This window comes from Rhineura floridana, chromosome 5 (genome assembly GCF_030035675.1).
Source record: "Rhineura floridana isolate rRhiFlo1 chromosome 5, rRhiFlo1.hap2, whole genome shotgun sequence".
Taxonomy (NCBI): domain Eukaryota; kingdom Metazoa; phylum Chordata; class Lepidosauria; order Squamata; family Rhineuridae; genus Rhineura; species Rhineura floridana.
This window is the reverse complement of record NC_084484.1, coordinates 33,994,656-34,007,984: the sequence shown is the minus strand read 5'-3', so window position 1 is coordinate 34,007,984 and position 13,329 is coordinate 33,994,656. Positions and strand designations below refer to the sequence as shown.

General features: G+C 45.9%; 1 protein-coding gene across 3 annotated transcripts; it reads left to right on the top strand.

The window, feature by feature from the left end:
• The first annotated feature begins 654 nt into the window (after positions 1-654).
• SLITRK5 (SLIT and NTRK like family member 5) lies at positions 655-8,149 on the top strand. 3 transcript variants are annotated; one of them, XM_061629363.1, is made up of 2 exons: positions 655-983; positions 4,577-8,149. In XM_061629363.1, exon 2 carries the CDS (start codon positions 4,585-4,587, stop codon positions 7,471-7,473), a length of 2,889 nt encoding a protein of 962 aa, XP_061485347.1. In that variant the 5' UTR covers positions 655-983; positions 4,577-4,584; the 3' UTR covers positions 7,474-8,149. The 3 variants fall into 3 exon arrangements, with proteins under 3 accessions (XP_061485347.1, XP_061485349.1, XP_061485346.1); XM_061629365.1 differs by lacking the exon at positions 655-983 and adding an exon at positions 2,211-2,274; XM_061629362.1 differs by lacking the exon at positions 655-983 and adding an exon at positions 3,683-3,760.
• Positions 8,150-13,329: the final 5,180 nt, after the last annotated feature.

The window sequence follows — 13,329 nt, the reverse complement described above, 5'->3', positions numbered from 1 at the left end:
ATCATCAGCATCATCATAACAAAAAGTGGGGAGGGGGGAGCCCTCTGCTTTTGCTTCAAGCGAAGCGAGCATTGCTGAAGAATGCCAATATGATGCCTAACACTGCCATCTATTGGCCGAGAAGCTGCACTGTGCTGCCTTCCTCTTCCCCCTCTCCCCCCTCCGATGCAGCCAGCTCCACTGTGTCTGAAGCAGCTTCGCTACAACAGCAGCTCCATACAGAATAAGTAGCTTTAGCCTTTCTCTCTCTCCTATGGAAACTCTCAGTCGCAGGCCCTCTCCCCTCGCTTCCTGCTAGCTTCTAGCTTCCGTGGCCATCCGAGGAATCAGAAAGAGAGGGAGTGTGGGGAGAGGAACAGACAAGCGAAGACAAGTTGATCACAGTTTTTGCTGGGGCGGCTCTGTCTCCAACCAAATCTCCTCTCTCCGTTTCTCTACACTCTCCCGGTAAAGAGATGCTCAAAGGGTTGTGCTGCGTTTCTGAAGCCGGGGTCGGTGGATAACAGGCGAGGCTGCAAAGGCGGTTTGGGTTTTTAAAAACCAGTGTTATTATTTGAAATCCCCCAGTCCGAGGACAATCGCTGGGGAAGGCTGAGGTGGAATGCATCAGAGGGTGCCAGAGCTCGTTAGCCCGAAGGACCATCCCCAACCGGAGGGGGATCGACGGCGGGGGCTCCCACGGAGGAATTGGCGAGGAGAGCAGCCGCCGCCGCCGCCGGGGAAGACGGGTTCCCTGCGCTCTGGTCGCCAGCACTACCATGTCCAGAGCGCGCTGCAAGAAGAAAAAGAGGAGGCTTAAAGGGGCGGCTCGCCGAATCCTGTCTTTCTGCCAAGGCTTCTCCGAGTGGCCTCAGCCCAGGGCGCTGGGAAATGGTGTAAGCGAGGAGGCGAGGGGGCGAGCGCCAAGGAGAAGAGGAGGAGGAAGGCTCCGTGGGAGAAGCTGCCGCTGAGCAGGGAGAAAGTTGACCTCTTCAATGGAAAGCGTGAGTACCGCCAGCGCGGGAGTGAGCCCGTCGTGTGTGTCGGTATGTGGGGATGCACGATGCTTAGGGGGAAAGAGACTTGTGGCGACTGCCCACTGAAGCAGGGATTGCCTCTCCAAGACATACATTTCACCACCACCCCCCAATCTCTTTCCCCTAGGCATTTATGGCACTCCTTTGCACAGGCCCTCATATTCATTCCCCTCTGCCGCCTCTGCATCCCAAGCACCATTCACGGCCTCACCGCTCCTCTTGATCTCTCTCCCGGCCCCCAATTTTCTCTCTTGCCTGCACTGAATCTTCGGCTCTCCATTACTACTGCCCCGGCTTCTTCCCCATAGGCTCTACGACCCCGTCGTCTGTCCCCCACCCCCACTTCCTGCCTCTTTCCTGGGCCCTAAACCGATCCAAATTGCCCTCCCCACACGAACCCTTCCTCTCCACCTCCCTTGCTTCCAGACCGTGCGCTATTGCCTCCTGCCTGTCCCGTCCCAATCCACGCTCCTTCCCCTCTCTCAAAGCCACCCCCTCTTTTTGCCCTACCTCTGACCCAGATGCATGCCAGAATTTTAATCATTGCCTCTTCCCCCTTGAGCACTACACGTTCTCCTCCCTCCCCTAAATCATTCATCCATGCCCCCCCAGCTGCTGTTCCTTCTGTGAAAACTCAGCCAAATCTCTCCCCTCCGCCCGCCCCTCTGTCCCAGATCCCACCCCAGCACCACGCAGGATTTGCCACCATGACTGATGCCCCCAGACCCCTATCGATCGCTCTCATTGTCACCCCCTTTCCCTCTGCTCGCCCCTGCTTGTCATTCAACACCACACACACACCTTGCCTCCCTAGACCATCCCCCCCATTTCCACTCGCCAGCCTCCTTCGGGGGACCCTCGCTCCTTTTCTCCCCCTCCGCAACTTCCACCCCGTCATTCTTCTCCAGTTCGCCCCTCCCTGTCTCTCCAGCTTGCCCCCCCCCCACTTTCCGCTACTGGGGAGAGGAGCTTCGGGAGCCAGCCCTTGGCACCGCTACTGTCTATGTGTGTGTGCTCTGTGTGTGTGTGTGTGTGTGTTGGGGGGGATCTCAGCGGCGTGTGCAAGGCTGTGCGTGTGCGCGCGCGTGTGCCGGCACCGCTCGCCGGGCAGCCTCCCCAACAGCATTTCCCGCCGCCTTCCTACTCGCCTCTGCCTTGGCGGCTTGCAACACACACCGAGCGAGCGAGCGAGCGAGCGAGCGTGCGAGGCAGCTTCATGGGTTGCAACAATGCTTGGGCCCTGGAGATTTCAGCCTCAGTAAGTAGCGAGGGGGTGAAGGAGTGCCGGGGGGGGGGGAAGAGAGCGTTGATCCGTCTCTCCTTGCTGCCTTGTTGGCTCCCCTTCCCCCCTTTTTTTACGACACTCCCTCTGCTGGAGAAGAGCTTTGGCTTGCAAGCCGAGGTGGTTGCTTCAGTGCGGTTCTATTAGGGGCGGAACTCGTGTTTCCCCCCCCTCTCCATCCCCTGGGAAGGGGTCACTGAAGAGAGGAGCGCTGAAGAAAGAATTTCACCCTCCTTCCCTTTCAGATCTCTCGCTCTCTCCTTCCCCTAAACACGCATTCCAGCGAGCTGTTTCCCCTATCCCTTGCCCTAGCCTGTGCAAACCAGCAATCCCCTCTGTTCAACTTTTATTTGCCTCAGCCTGTGCCCTGTTCAGAAGGACACGCACACTATTTTGTTGCTCTTGCTACCTCTGTTGGAAATAAAGCTGTTAAAAAAAGAGAAGTCTGAAAGGATGGATTTAATTTATCCATCCATCTATCTGCTTACTTATTTGTGACCTGGCTATCTGAGAAGCAATAAGTTAGTGGATGAATAGCTCTGGCAGATCGGAGAATTGTGTTAAAAGTAAGGGGTTTTTTGGGGGGGGGTCTCCCCTCTCCCCGCCTCTTGATTTCTTTACTTAATGTAGAGAGGAGAGACGCCTTTGTGCCAAACCATTCATTCCATTGGAGAAGCAAGGACTTCTGTCCTAACCTGGCTGGGTGCTGTTCAGCTGCAAAATGCTTGAACCTAGACAGATGCTTGGCAATTTGAGTAATGTTTAGAAATAGAAGGACTTTAAAAAAAATGTATCCGATCCTCCAAATCCAAGGTTCTTGGGTTTGTGAGAAGAGTTGATCTGGGCAAATCTTTCCCTCAGTATTGTGTTCACAGAAGTGGAAGGACCCTTTAAGGGGAGACAGAAAGGCTATGCAAGGGAAAGGAAATTGGGACTGTGTTTCCCTCTGGATACAGTTTGGAGAGTCAGCCTCAGATACAGGTCGAGGGGGGCGTAAATGGATACATTGGGGGTGTTCCCCAACCCACCTCCCTTGGATGCTTTCTCAGAAGGATGGGGGGGGAGTGCTGACAGCCATGGCAGCTGAGAAGCGGCGACACCACCGCCTCTAGACTAGCTGATGATTGTCTCACTGAGACCCACTTAGCTCTCTCCTTGCAATTAGATGAATTTTGCAAAGTGTGGGGGAAGAAGCAATACCTCAGATATGGCTGAGGCTGCGGGGACACTCCTCAAGTCTAGCATGTTTGCCAAATCCTGGGTGAGTGGCTAAAGGATGGAGCTTTTCAGTGTGTGGGGGAGAGAGGGAGGGAGAGAGAGAGATCTGTGTTGCATTGCTGCCTTTTTGCCAGTGCCCTTGTGAAAATAACTCATTTACGAGCAGATCGATCCAGAAACAAGCGATGATGATAACTTCTTCAAGAAGATCTTCTAATAAGAATGCTTAAATATTCCACCAGTGGTGAGCAATGTAATTTATTTTTTTAAAAAAAAGAAATGCCTGTGAGATGACGAGGGGGTGTATACTGAATTACTCGGCTGGAGAATTCCATCACTTCTGATATCCTCCCCCCCTTTTTAAAAAAAAATGAGATGCCTTTTTTTGCATAAGCTTATACAGCAAAACTGTTTAGAAAATCAGATGTTTGGTGGGGATTCACTAGTTTCAGGGTTTATTCTCCCCCCCCCCAAAAAAAATAACGTTAGAGCCCAACAATCACTCTTTCGAGCTGCAGTGGCATTTCAGGGATTTTTTTTTAAAAAAAATCAAGTGAACAGCTTGCTTTGACAAAAATGGGGGAAGACCTTTTGCAAGTCGCTGTTCACTCCAAAGGTTCTGAAAAAGAGGGGGAAGGGGTGCTGCGTGGGCAATAGGTGAGGCTGAAACCCTCGTAAAATGGTGCTTTTGTTCTCTGAAATTAGAACCAAGTTAGTAAACTGACAGCCATTTTATATATATTTATGGACAGGTTTTGTGTGTGTGTGTGTAGGGGGAAGGGGGAAACACTATACTAATAAACTAAAGATGTTGAAATGCACTCCTAGGAATAGGAACATTTGGATTGTGACTTTACCTTTTGAAATACAATAAACCTGTAATTTATTTATATTTGACAAGGGTTAAATGGAATCTTTTAATTAAAACTCCTGTCACTCATCCTAAATTCTTTGAACGTATCCTTCCCCTGTGTCTTAACTTCTAACTTTGCCATGATTAGGTTTCATCCCTCACACCTGTGTCACAATTGTGTTGGTTTTCTCTTCTTGCCATCCACAGGAGATAACATGTATGCTTGCTGCTCTACGGTGACTCTGGAGCAGGATCTCAACAGGAAAATGCATATCTGGATGGTACAAACCATAGCCTTTGCGTTAACATCTCTAGTCCTGGTGTGGGCAGAGAGCATCGAGTATTATGGAGAGATCTGTGACAACAAATGCCCTTGCGAGGAGAAAGATGGCATCTTGACGGTGAGCTGTGAGAACCGGGGGATCATCAACCTCTCAGAGATCAGCCCTCCGAAATTCTCCATCTACCATCTCCTTCTGTCTGGGAATCTTCTCAATAGGCTCTACCCCAACCAGTTTGTCAATTATAGTGGGGCTTCGATTTTGCACTTGGGTGCCAATGACATCCAAGAGATCGAAACAGGAGCCTTTCATGGGCTGAGGGGCTTAAGGAGGTTGCATCTGAATAACAACAAGCTGGAAATATTGAGGGATGACACTTTGGTGGGGCTGGAGAGCTTGGAGTACCTACAAGTTGATTACAATTATATCAGCACTATCGAACCCAATTCTTTCAGCAAGCTGCACCTGCTGCAGGTGCTGATTCTGAATGACAACCTCCTTTCTTCATTGCCCAACAACCTTTTCCGTTTTGTGCCCTTGACTCATCTAGATTTGAGGGGCAACCGGCTAAAACTCCTTCCGTATTTGGGCCTCCTACAGCACATGGATAAGGTGGTGGAGCTGCAACTGGAGGAAAACCCATGGAACTGCTCCTGCGAGCTCATAGCTCTCAAGGATTGGTTGGACAGCATATCCTATTCAGCCCTGGTGGGAGATGTGGTTTGTGAAACCCCATTCCGTTTACATGGGAGGGATCTGGATGAGGTTTCCAAGCAGGAGCTTTGCCCTAGGAGGCTCATCTCAGATTATGAGATGAGACCACAGACCCCACTAAGCACCACAGGGTATTTTCATACCACTCCAGCCTCTGTAAACTCTGTGGCTACATCTTCCTCGGCTGTTTACAAATCACCCTTGAAGCCCAAAGGGACCCGCCAGCCCAACAAGTCCAGGGTGCGTCCCACCTCCCGCTTGCCCTCCAAGGATCTGGGATACAGCAACTATGGCCCCAGCATTGCTTACCAGACCAAATCCCCGGTGCCTTTGGAGTGTCCTATGGCTTGCACGTGCAACCTACAGATCTCTGATCTGGGTCTCAATGTCAACTGCCAAGAAAGGAAGATTGAGAGCATCTCGGAGCTCCAACCCAAGCCGTACAACCCGAAAAAGATGTACCTGACAGAGAACTACATTGCCCTGGTGCGTAGGTCGGATTTCCTGGATGCTACTGGGTTGGATTTGCTTCACCTGGGCAATAACCGCATCTCAGTCATTCAGAACCGGGCTTTTGGGGATTTAACTAACTTGCGGAGGCTCTATCTGAATGGGAACCGGATTGAGAAACTGAACTCTGAGCTTTTCTATGGGCTTCAGAGTTTGCAGTACCTCTTCCTGCAATATAATGTAATCCGGGAGATTGAGGCAGGCACTTTTGATCCTGTGCCCAATTTACAGCTCTTGTTTCTGAACAACAATCTGCTGAGATCTTTACCTGGGGGCATTTTTTCTGGCTTAACACTCTATAGGTTGAACCTGAGAAGCAACCATTTCTCCTACCTTCCTGTAAGTGGAGTGCTTGACCAGCTGAAATCCCTGCTGCAGATAGATCTCCATGAGAATCCATGGGATTGTACATGTGATGTGGTGGGCATGAAATTATGGATTGAGCAACTCAACACAGGAGTCCTTCTGGACCAGGTAATCTGTGAATCTCCTAAGAAATTTGCTCAGAATTACATGAGGAACATCAAAGCAGAACTGCTATGCCCAGACTACTCTGACATCATTGTTTCCACACCCACTCCATCATCCATGCAGGCACCAGCCAAGACCACCCCCTTTTCCAACTCTGGGCAATTCAATAGCACCTTGGAGGAGGATGACTCAGCATCATCTTCTGGTGGCTCTTCTTCCTCCTCCTCTTCTTCCACGGTGCCTTTGTCAGTGCTGATCCTCAGCCTGCTGCTGGTTTTCATCATGTCTGTATTTGTGGCTGCGGGTCTCTTTGTGCTGGTAATGAAGCGCAGGAAGAAGATCCAAGGTGACCATGCCAGCACCAACAACTCAGATGTGAGCTCGTTCAACATGCAGTACAGTGTATACACAGGAGGGGGAACCCCTCATTCTCACCCCCATGCCCATCACCAGCAACATCCACAGCATCTTCACCATGGAGGAGGAGGAGGAGGTCCGGCTTTGCCCAAGGTGAAAACCCCTGCAGGACACGTCTATGAGTACATCCCTCACCCTTTAGGCCACATGTGCAAGAACCCGATCTACCGTTCCAGGGAGGGCAATGCGGGTGAGGATTACAAAGATCTTCATGAGCTCAAGGTGACCTACAGCAATCATCACCTCCAGCCCCAACCCCCACCACCCCCACAGGCCTTGGGGCAGCCTCCAGCAGCTCCAGGGGGCCAAGAGGAGACCCTCCGGAGCCCCACATACAGTGTGAGCACCATTGAGCCTCGGGACGAGTTGCTTTCCCCTGTGCAGGATGCTGATCGTTTTTACAGGGGCATTTTGGAGCCCGACAAACACCCTTCTTCCACTTTGGGGGGCAGTAACCTTCCTGAGTACCCTAAGTTTCCCCCAACCTCTTACACTTACTCCCCTAATTATGACCTTAGGCGCCTCCCTCATCCTTACTTGCATCCCAGCCCAGGGGATAACAGGCTCCGGGAAACGGTGCTCTACACTCCCCCAAGCACTGTTTATGTAGAGCCCAACAGGAACGAATACCTGGAGCTAAAAGCAAAGCTAAATGCAGAGCCGGACTACCTCGAAGTATTGGAAAAACAGACCACATTCAGTCAGTTCTGAGACCTCCTCCCCTCCTCTCTCCCAGAGCATTTGTATTTAATAGCCACACACAAAGAAACACAATGGTGATCTCCTCTCCTCTATGTCCCGTCCCCAACCCACCTTTGCTCCATTTTGTTGGAAGGTGAAGTGCCTTGGCACAGGAATTTCCAGCTTCGGGGAAAGTTTCCGAAAGGGTGTGCTGATTCCATAGTTATAGATCCCTCTTTCTCTCTTTTTTTCTTCATTTGTTTTCTTCCTTCCCCCCCCCTTACAGTGAGCAGGAATCAATCAATTGAGTGAACTAGACAGAGCACTTGTTCTCTCACCCCCTTATATGGTGTGTGTTATGCTAAAGGAGATGTGTTTGGAAAGGGGGGCTCTCATATAATTGGATGTCATAAAGGTAGTAGAAATCGTTTTATCCCATTCTTTTATATTGGATATGCACTGCTGAATTCCCCCCCCTTCTTGGTTGAAAAGTGCAGGGCACCAAATTCCCTTTTTAGCCATGGATAGGTCTAAATGGCTGTTGGGGAGGTGGGTGGGTAGGGAGAGATTAGCACACCCTGACTTTAATACAAGGTTGTTTGGATCCCCCCTTCCCTTTTATAAGGAAAAAAAAGGATGTATTTGTATGTTTCTGGACTTTTGAATTAAAAAAAAATATTATGATCTTTAAAAGAATCACTATAGATGTGGACAAATCAATAAAGAGTTCAGAGATATATGATCCATAACTGGTTAGTAAAAATAACTTATTGAAATATATACAAAAAATATTTTATGGTAGCTCCTATTTTTATATACACAGTAGCATTTCCTTCACGATTTGAGGCTCCATTCCTCCGGAACGCTTACTTACTGTACATGGTTTGACTTCCCTCCGGAACAGAAAGTAAAGCCTCTTCACATATTATGCTTTTCTTTTTTAGATTTAGACCTAACATGTGACAAAACAGGTGCCTAGAAATGTGTATCATATAGCTGCGTTTGGCAGAGAGCCATGATGGGCCATGGCTCGTGGTTGTGCATACACTTGGTGACATACGCTGACTTGTTGCTGAGTAATGTGTGAAATGGTCCGATAAGAGTTGATGGTATGGGGAAACATCCAACGGATACATAGGATGCTAGTCTGCACACAGCTTTCAGCAGAAATTTAAGCTGCCTTACTGAGGACAGAATTGCAGCCTTAGGCATATGTTAAACTTCAGTGTAAGGTTCTGGCCAACATTTATGCTTCTACATTTGCCAGAGTAGGTTCCTACTCAGCTATAGTACTCTAAGCCCCCACCTCCAGTGAGTAGAAGCAGTTTTGGGATGAGGCCCAGATTCTGCAGTTTGCTCAGAAATGTTTCACTCCATTCTGAGCTTTTTCCCCCAAAGCTGCAGTGGTCTCTGGAGAATGTCCAAAATCACTAGGTAGGGTCAAGACCAAGTTTGTAACGCTTTAGCCTCATTGAAATCAATGAGCCAAGTTAGTCATGACCAACTTTAGTCCCACTGATTTCAATGAGACCAAAGTGTGGTCAGCTTAGGGTGCAGTCCAATACACACTTATCTGGGAGTATGTCCCATTGAACCCAATGGAGCTTCTGAGTGAACATGTATTGGATTTCACTGCCTGTCTGGATCCAACCCATTGAAATAAATCATTGTTGTCATCCTCATGATCAAAACCTAACAGACAATCCAAAGCAATCAGTCGGGTCAGGAAAGAAAGAAATGTATATGTTCTGTTTTGTTATTGCTGTTTCTCATGAATGATCACTCTTAGGAATCTCCTGCTAGGATGACTAATTGGACTAATTAGTGAGGGACATGCAGAAATTGTGTATTTTAACAGGAGTGGTGGTGATGGTTTATTTTCATAATTCAACCAAAATATCTTAGTTTGAGAATTGCTGTAGTCAATTTTGGATTGTTCAGTCAAGTATAATTGCCCTTGTACAATCCATATGTGTACTTGTACCCCGGAAGGCCAAAATGATGGACTGTACAAATCTATTTATGGAGTATTGATTCTTCCCCTTTTGGGCAGCAAGCAGTAGCAAAGATATCCATAAACACAGCAACACTGTATGATGGGACAGGTTGTGGTCTCACATGTATCACAGCACATGTATTTTTTTATATAGTTTATGAAATAAACACTTGATAACAGTTTCAAATGGAAGGAAATGAAATAGTCTTTACCGGAAGAACCATGGTTTATTTCCAGTGCCAAATGTTTCTCATGTATGAACATAGTTCTTCTGTCATCCTTTGTTACCAATATCATGGATTTAATAGCATTAAACTCCTGCTAATGCTTGCTTTAAGGTACTTCCTGAACCATACTTAACCATGTCAGAGGTACATAACTAACAACAGAGGGTTGTAGACCTATGTTGTGTAATGCTAAAGTTTCACATTTACATTTTGTACCTTTTCTATAGTTTTCATTTTATATGTGTGAAATTGGGTAAGTGATATTTCATGTGGATTCTTAACCTTGTGTCATATTTAGGGTTTTTGTTTTGAGAAAGAGGGGATTAACTGCTTTGTTGGATGACTTTCCCTGAAGAACTTTATATCTGGCTTTTCTTCCACGTGGAAAGTATGACTTTAAAAACAAAAAGAAATTGAGACCACAGGTTGTGTATTGTTATTTTGCTTCGTGCAAGATAATTTTGATTTCTTCCAGACCTCCCCCACCCCATTCATCATTCTCACAAACCAGAAAGGGGTTAACTGTGTTATTGGGTTATATTTGAAGGAAATGCATCTGAATATGGCCTTTAAATATGATGGTGGGAAGGTTGTTATTGGATCCTAAAAGACTGTAGCAGTGGGCTTAAATTTTGCTCATGAAAATTCAACAAGAACTCCAGAATTAAGTATTTTGCATTTTGACATTGGGCTCCCATTATTTCTAATCAAATCCCAGTTAAAAATCCTATGAGTGCTTTCTGTTGGTTGAATGATAGAAGTTATGAATTTAAACAGAGGATATATCTAATTTCCTGTTTAGGATATCAAGGGTCAAATATTGATTTTAAAGAGCTCAGATGCAGGCTGCACCGTTTGTATTTGAATTTTGATGGGTGGAATTGTATGATCTTATTCATCATTGAAAATGTATCCTCAGAACTGACTTAAAAAAGGAAGTTCCCCTCATCTGTAGATTTTGTTTCATTTATTTTTCTTGGCTAAGCGCATAGCATGCATTTGTATCCTGATTACGAGAGGGAATGAGTGGATTGAGATATACTTGTGACTCATGTGCTAGGATTGCTACCTTTTCCTGGCAGGACTCCTGTGTCCTTAATAGTTAGCTACATGAAGGGCAAAAATTCAGGAGCTGCATCTTTCCTCATAGCTGCCTATCATGTCAGCAGCTACAAGGAGATTTGCCAGGGAAAAAAAACCCCCAAACTGTAGCAATTGCAATTATCATATTTATAGCTTGGTCCCGTCACATGAGGACTCACTGATTCACCATGAATCAGTGAGTATTACGATTTCCTAAGAACACGTGATGTGATTGTCTCCATGCAAATGCCTTGTTAACATATTATCTGAATCGATCCAGATTTTTAACCAAAATCAAGAATGTGGCTGAGGCACCCGTTCTCATGTTTTAGGGAGGCAACCTCTAGTGAAATGCTGATAGCTATTTTGCTGTTAAATTTATTGTGTGTGTGTGTGTACACATGCATATACACACATATGCATGCAGACAGACAGATGCACACATCCAATCCTTCAGACTTATATATTCCTGTAATTGGTTGAGGAATCAACTAGGGTTTTAATTGATTCAATGGTGGCAGCCAATTTTAATTGGTGAAGGCAAATTTTAATTAGTGGGGCTGAGAGTTAAGGGCATGCCTGTCTTTTATTAAAAAAAGTTATTTTGGTTGTTAACGTAACGGAGTGAAAACCAACATATTAAAGATGTCCTTTCAGGGGTAGCTTTTGTTAATTAAATTGTAAGATGGTTTCTTAGTAAATCAAAAAGACATTTCTGTTGACTTTTTGGTGTTATGAAAATATATTTAAATGTTATTGATTAATTGGTTTAAAAGGCATGTGATTTAAACAAACAGCTGTCATTAATTGATCAAAATTCTTCGTTATATTGGGGAATAACTTGCTGAGCTAATGCTGATCGACAGAGCAAGACATTGATTAGACAATTGTGTTTTTTTTAAGTGTTTTGGAAATTTTTCTGTGAGGCTTTTCTCTTGTTTGATCATTAGTAGTTTGGTTTCTTTTTTTCTCATCAGTCATCTCTTTCAGAGCCTTGCCTTATTGACAAAAGATGTTGATTTTGCTAAAATGAGAGTACCATCTACCAAAGTGTTTTCCTTTAGAGGAGTCTGGGAGAAAAAATCCATAAGGGGAGTGAGGATAGAGAGGAACGAGGTTGCTTTATTGTAAAAACACATAGGTCTGATCATCAAGTTTGCCTTTGGGGTGACTATCGCAAGATAATTTTACCTTGTCAGTTTTACATGGTAAGATAATCCTTAGAAATGTGCTCTGGTATGGTGACAGCTGGTATTTACTAAATCAGGGGGAAAGCTTGCAAACTGATGTGGTAACTACTAGCTGTCACCATGTGGGGGTGCATTCATAAGAAATATTCACCACGTGAAAGTGACAAGGTAAAAAGCAATGGCAATGGTTTTACCACATCAAACCTGACCGTGGGAATGCAGTCATTGATCAAAGCCAGTCTTCTTTCTGTTCTCATAGTGTGTCTTGAACTATGTCTAAGAGAAGCACATGTGAGAATGGACGATTAAACATGTATTTACTCATAAGAAGTACTTACTGCCAAAACACCGCTGGATCTCTGTTTAATACTCCTGAGAAGCTACACTTAATTTCTTTTGAAAATTCTTTTGCTTAACTTTAATTACGGAAGCTATTTATGCAGCACTTCTGTGGCATGCAACACAGTCTTAAGCATATTTACTCAAATAAGTCCCACTGAAGTCAATGGGGCTTACTCTAAGTCCAAGTTATTGGACTTAAAGGAATGCAGCCTTAAAGCCAGGGATGGGGAACCTGTAGCCCTCTAGATATTGCTGGACTTCAGTTCCCATCAGGGCCAGCCAGCACAATGAATGGTCAGCAATGATTGTACTCCATCAGCACTGGAAATGATTGTACTTCACCAGCCCATTCCTGCTTAAATCATAAGGACAATCGATGAATTTTATCTATGACCATGTGATGCTGCCGTATGCGGAGTCAGATCCTTGGTCCATGTAACTCAGTAGTGTCTGCTGTGGGGCACAGCTACTTTCTAGGGTCTCAGGTAGAGATCTTTTTGATCACTTGTCACCTGATTCTGCAACAGGAGAGATCAGATACTGAACCTGGGAACTTCTGATTGTAAAGCATGTGCTTTAGCACTGAGCTGTGACCCCTCCATGTTGTAGGCATTCCACAGCACAGCAATACATTGACATTCCTGGAACGTGGATGGCTTTAAGAAGGTTTGGACAAATTTACAGAGGATAATGCTATCAATGGCTACTAGCCATGATGGCTGTGTACTACCTCCCATACTGGAATGGTATACCTTCAAATAACAGCTGCTGGGGAGCACAAGTGGGGAGAGTGTTGTTGCCTTCTTGTCCTGCTTGCAAGCTTCCCAGAGGCATCTGGTTGGCCCTTGTGAAAGCAGGGATGCTGGCCTTTGGTCTGATCCAGCGGGACCCTTCTTGTGTTCTTGGTGGACTTTAAAAAAATATTAAGATCATGGTAAAATATGTTTTGTACCCTGATTTGAAGACAGCTTTTATAAAAATCGGCTAATTTTAAATATAAATAAATACTACTTAAAAAAAGATGTGGTGTTTCTATGCTCAAACCAGT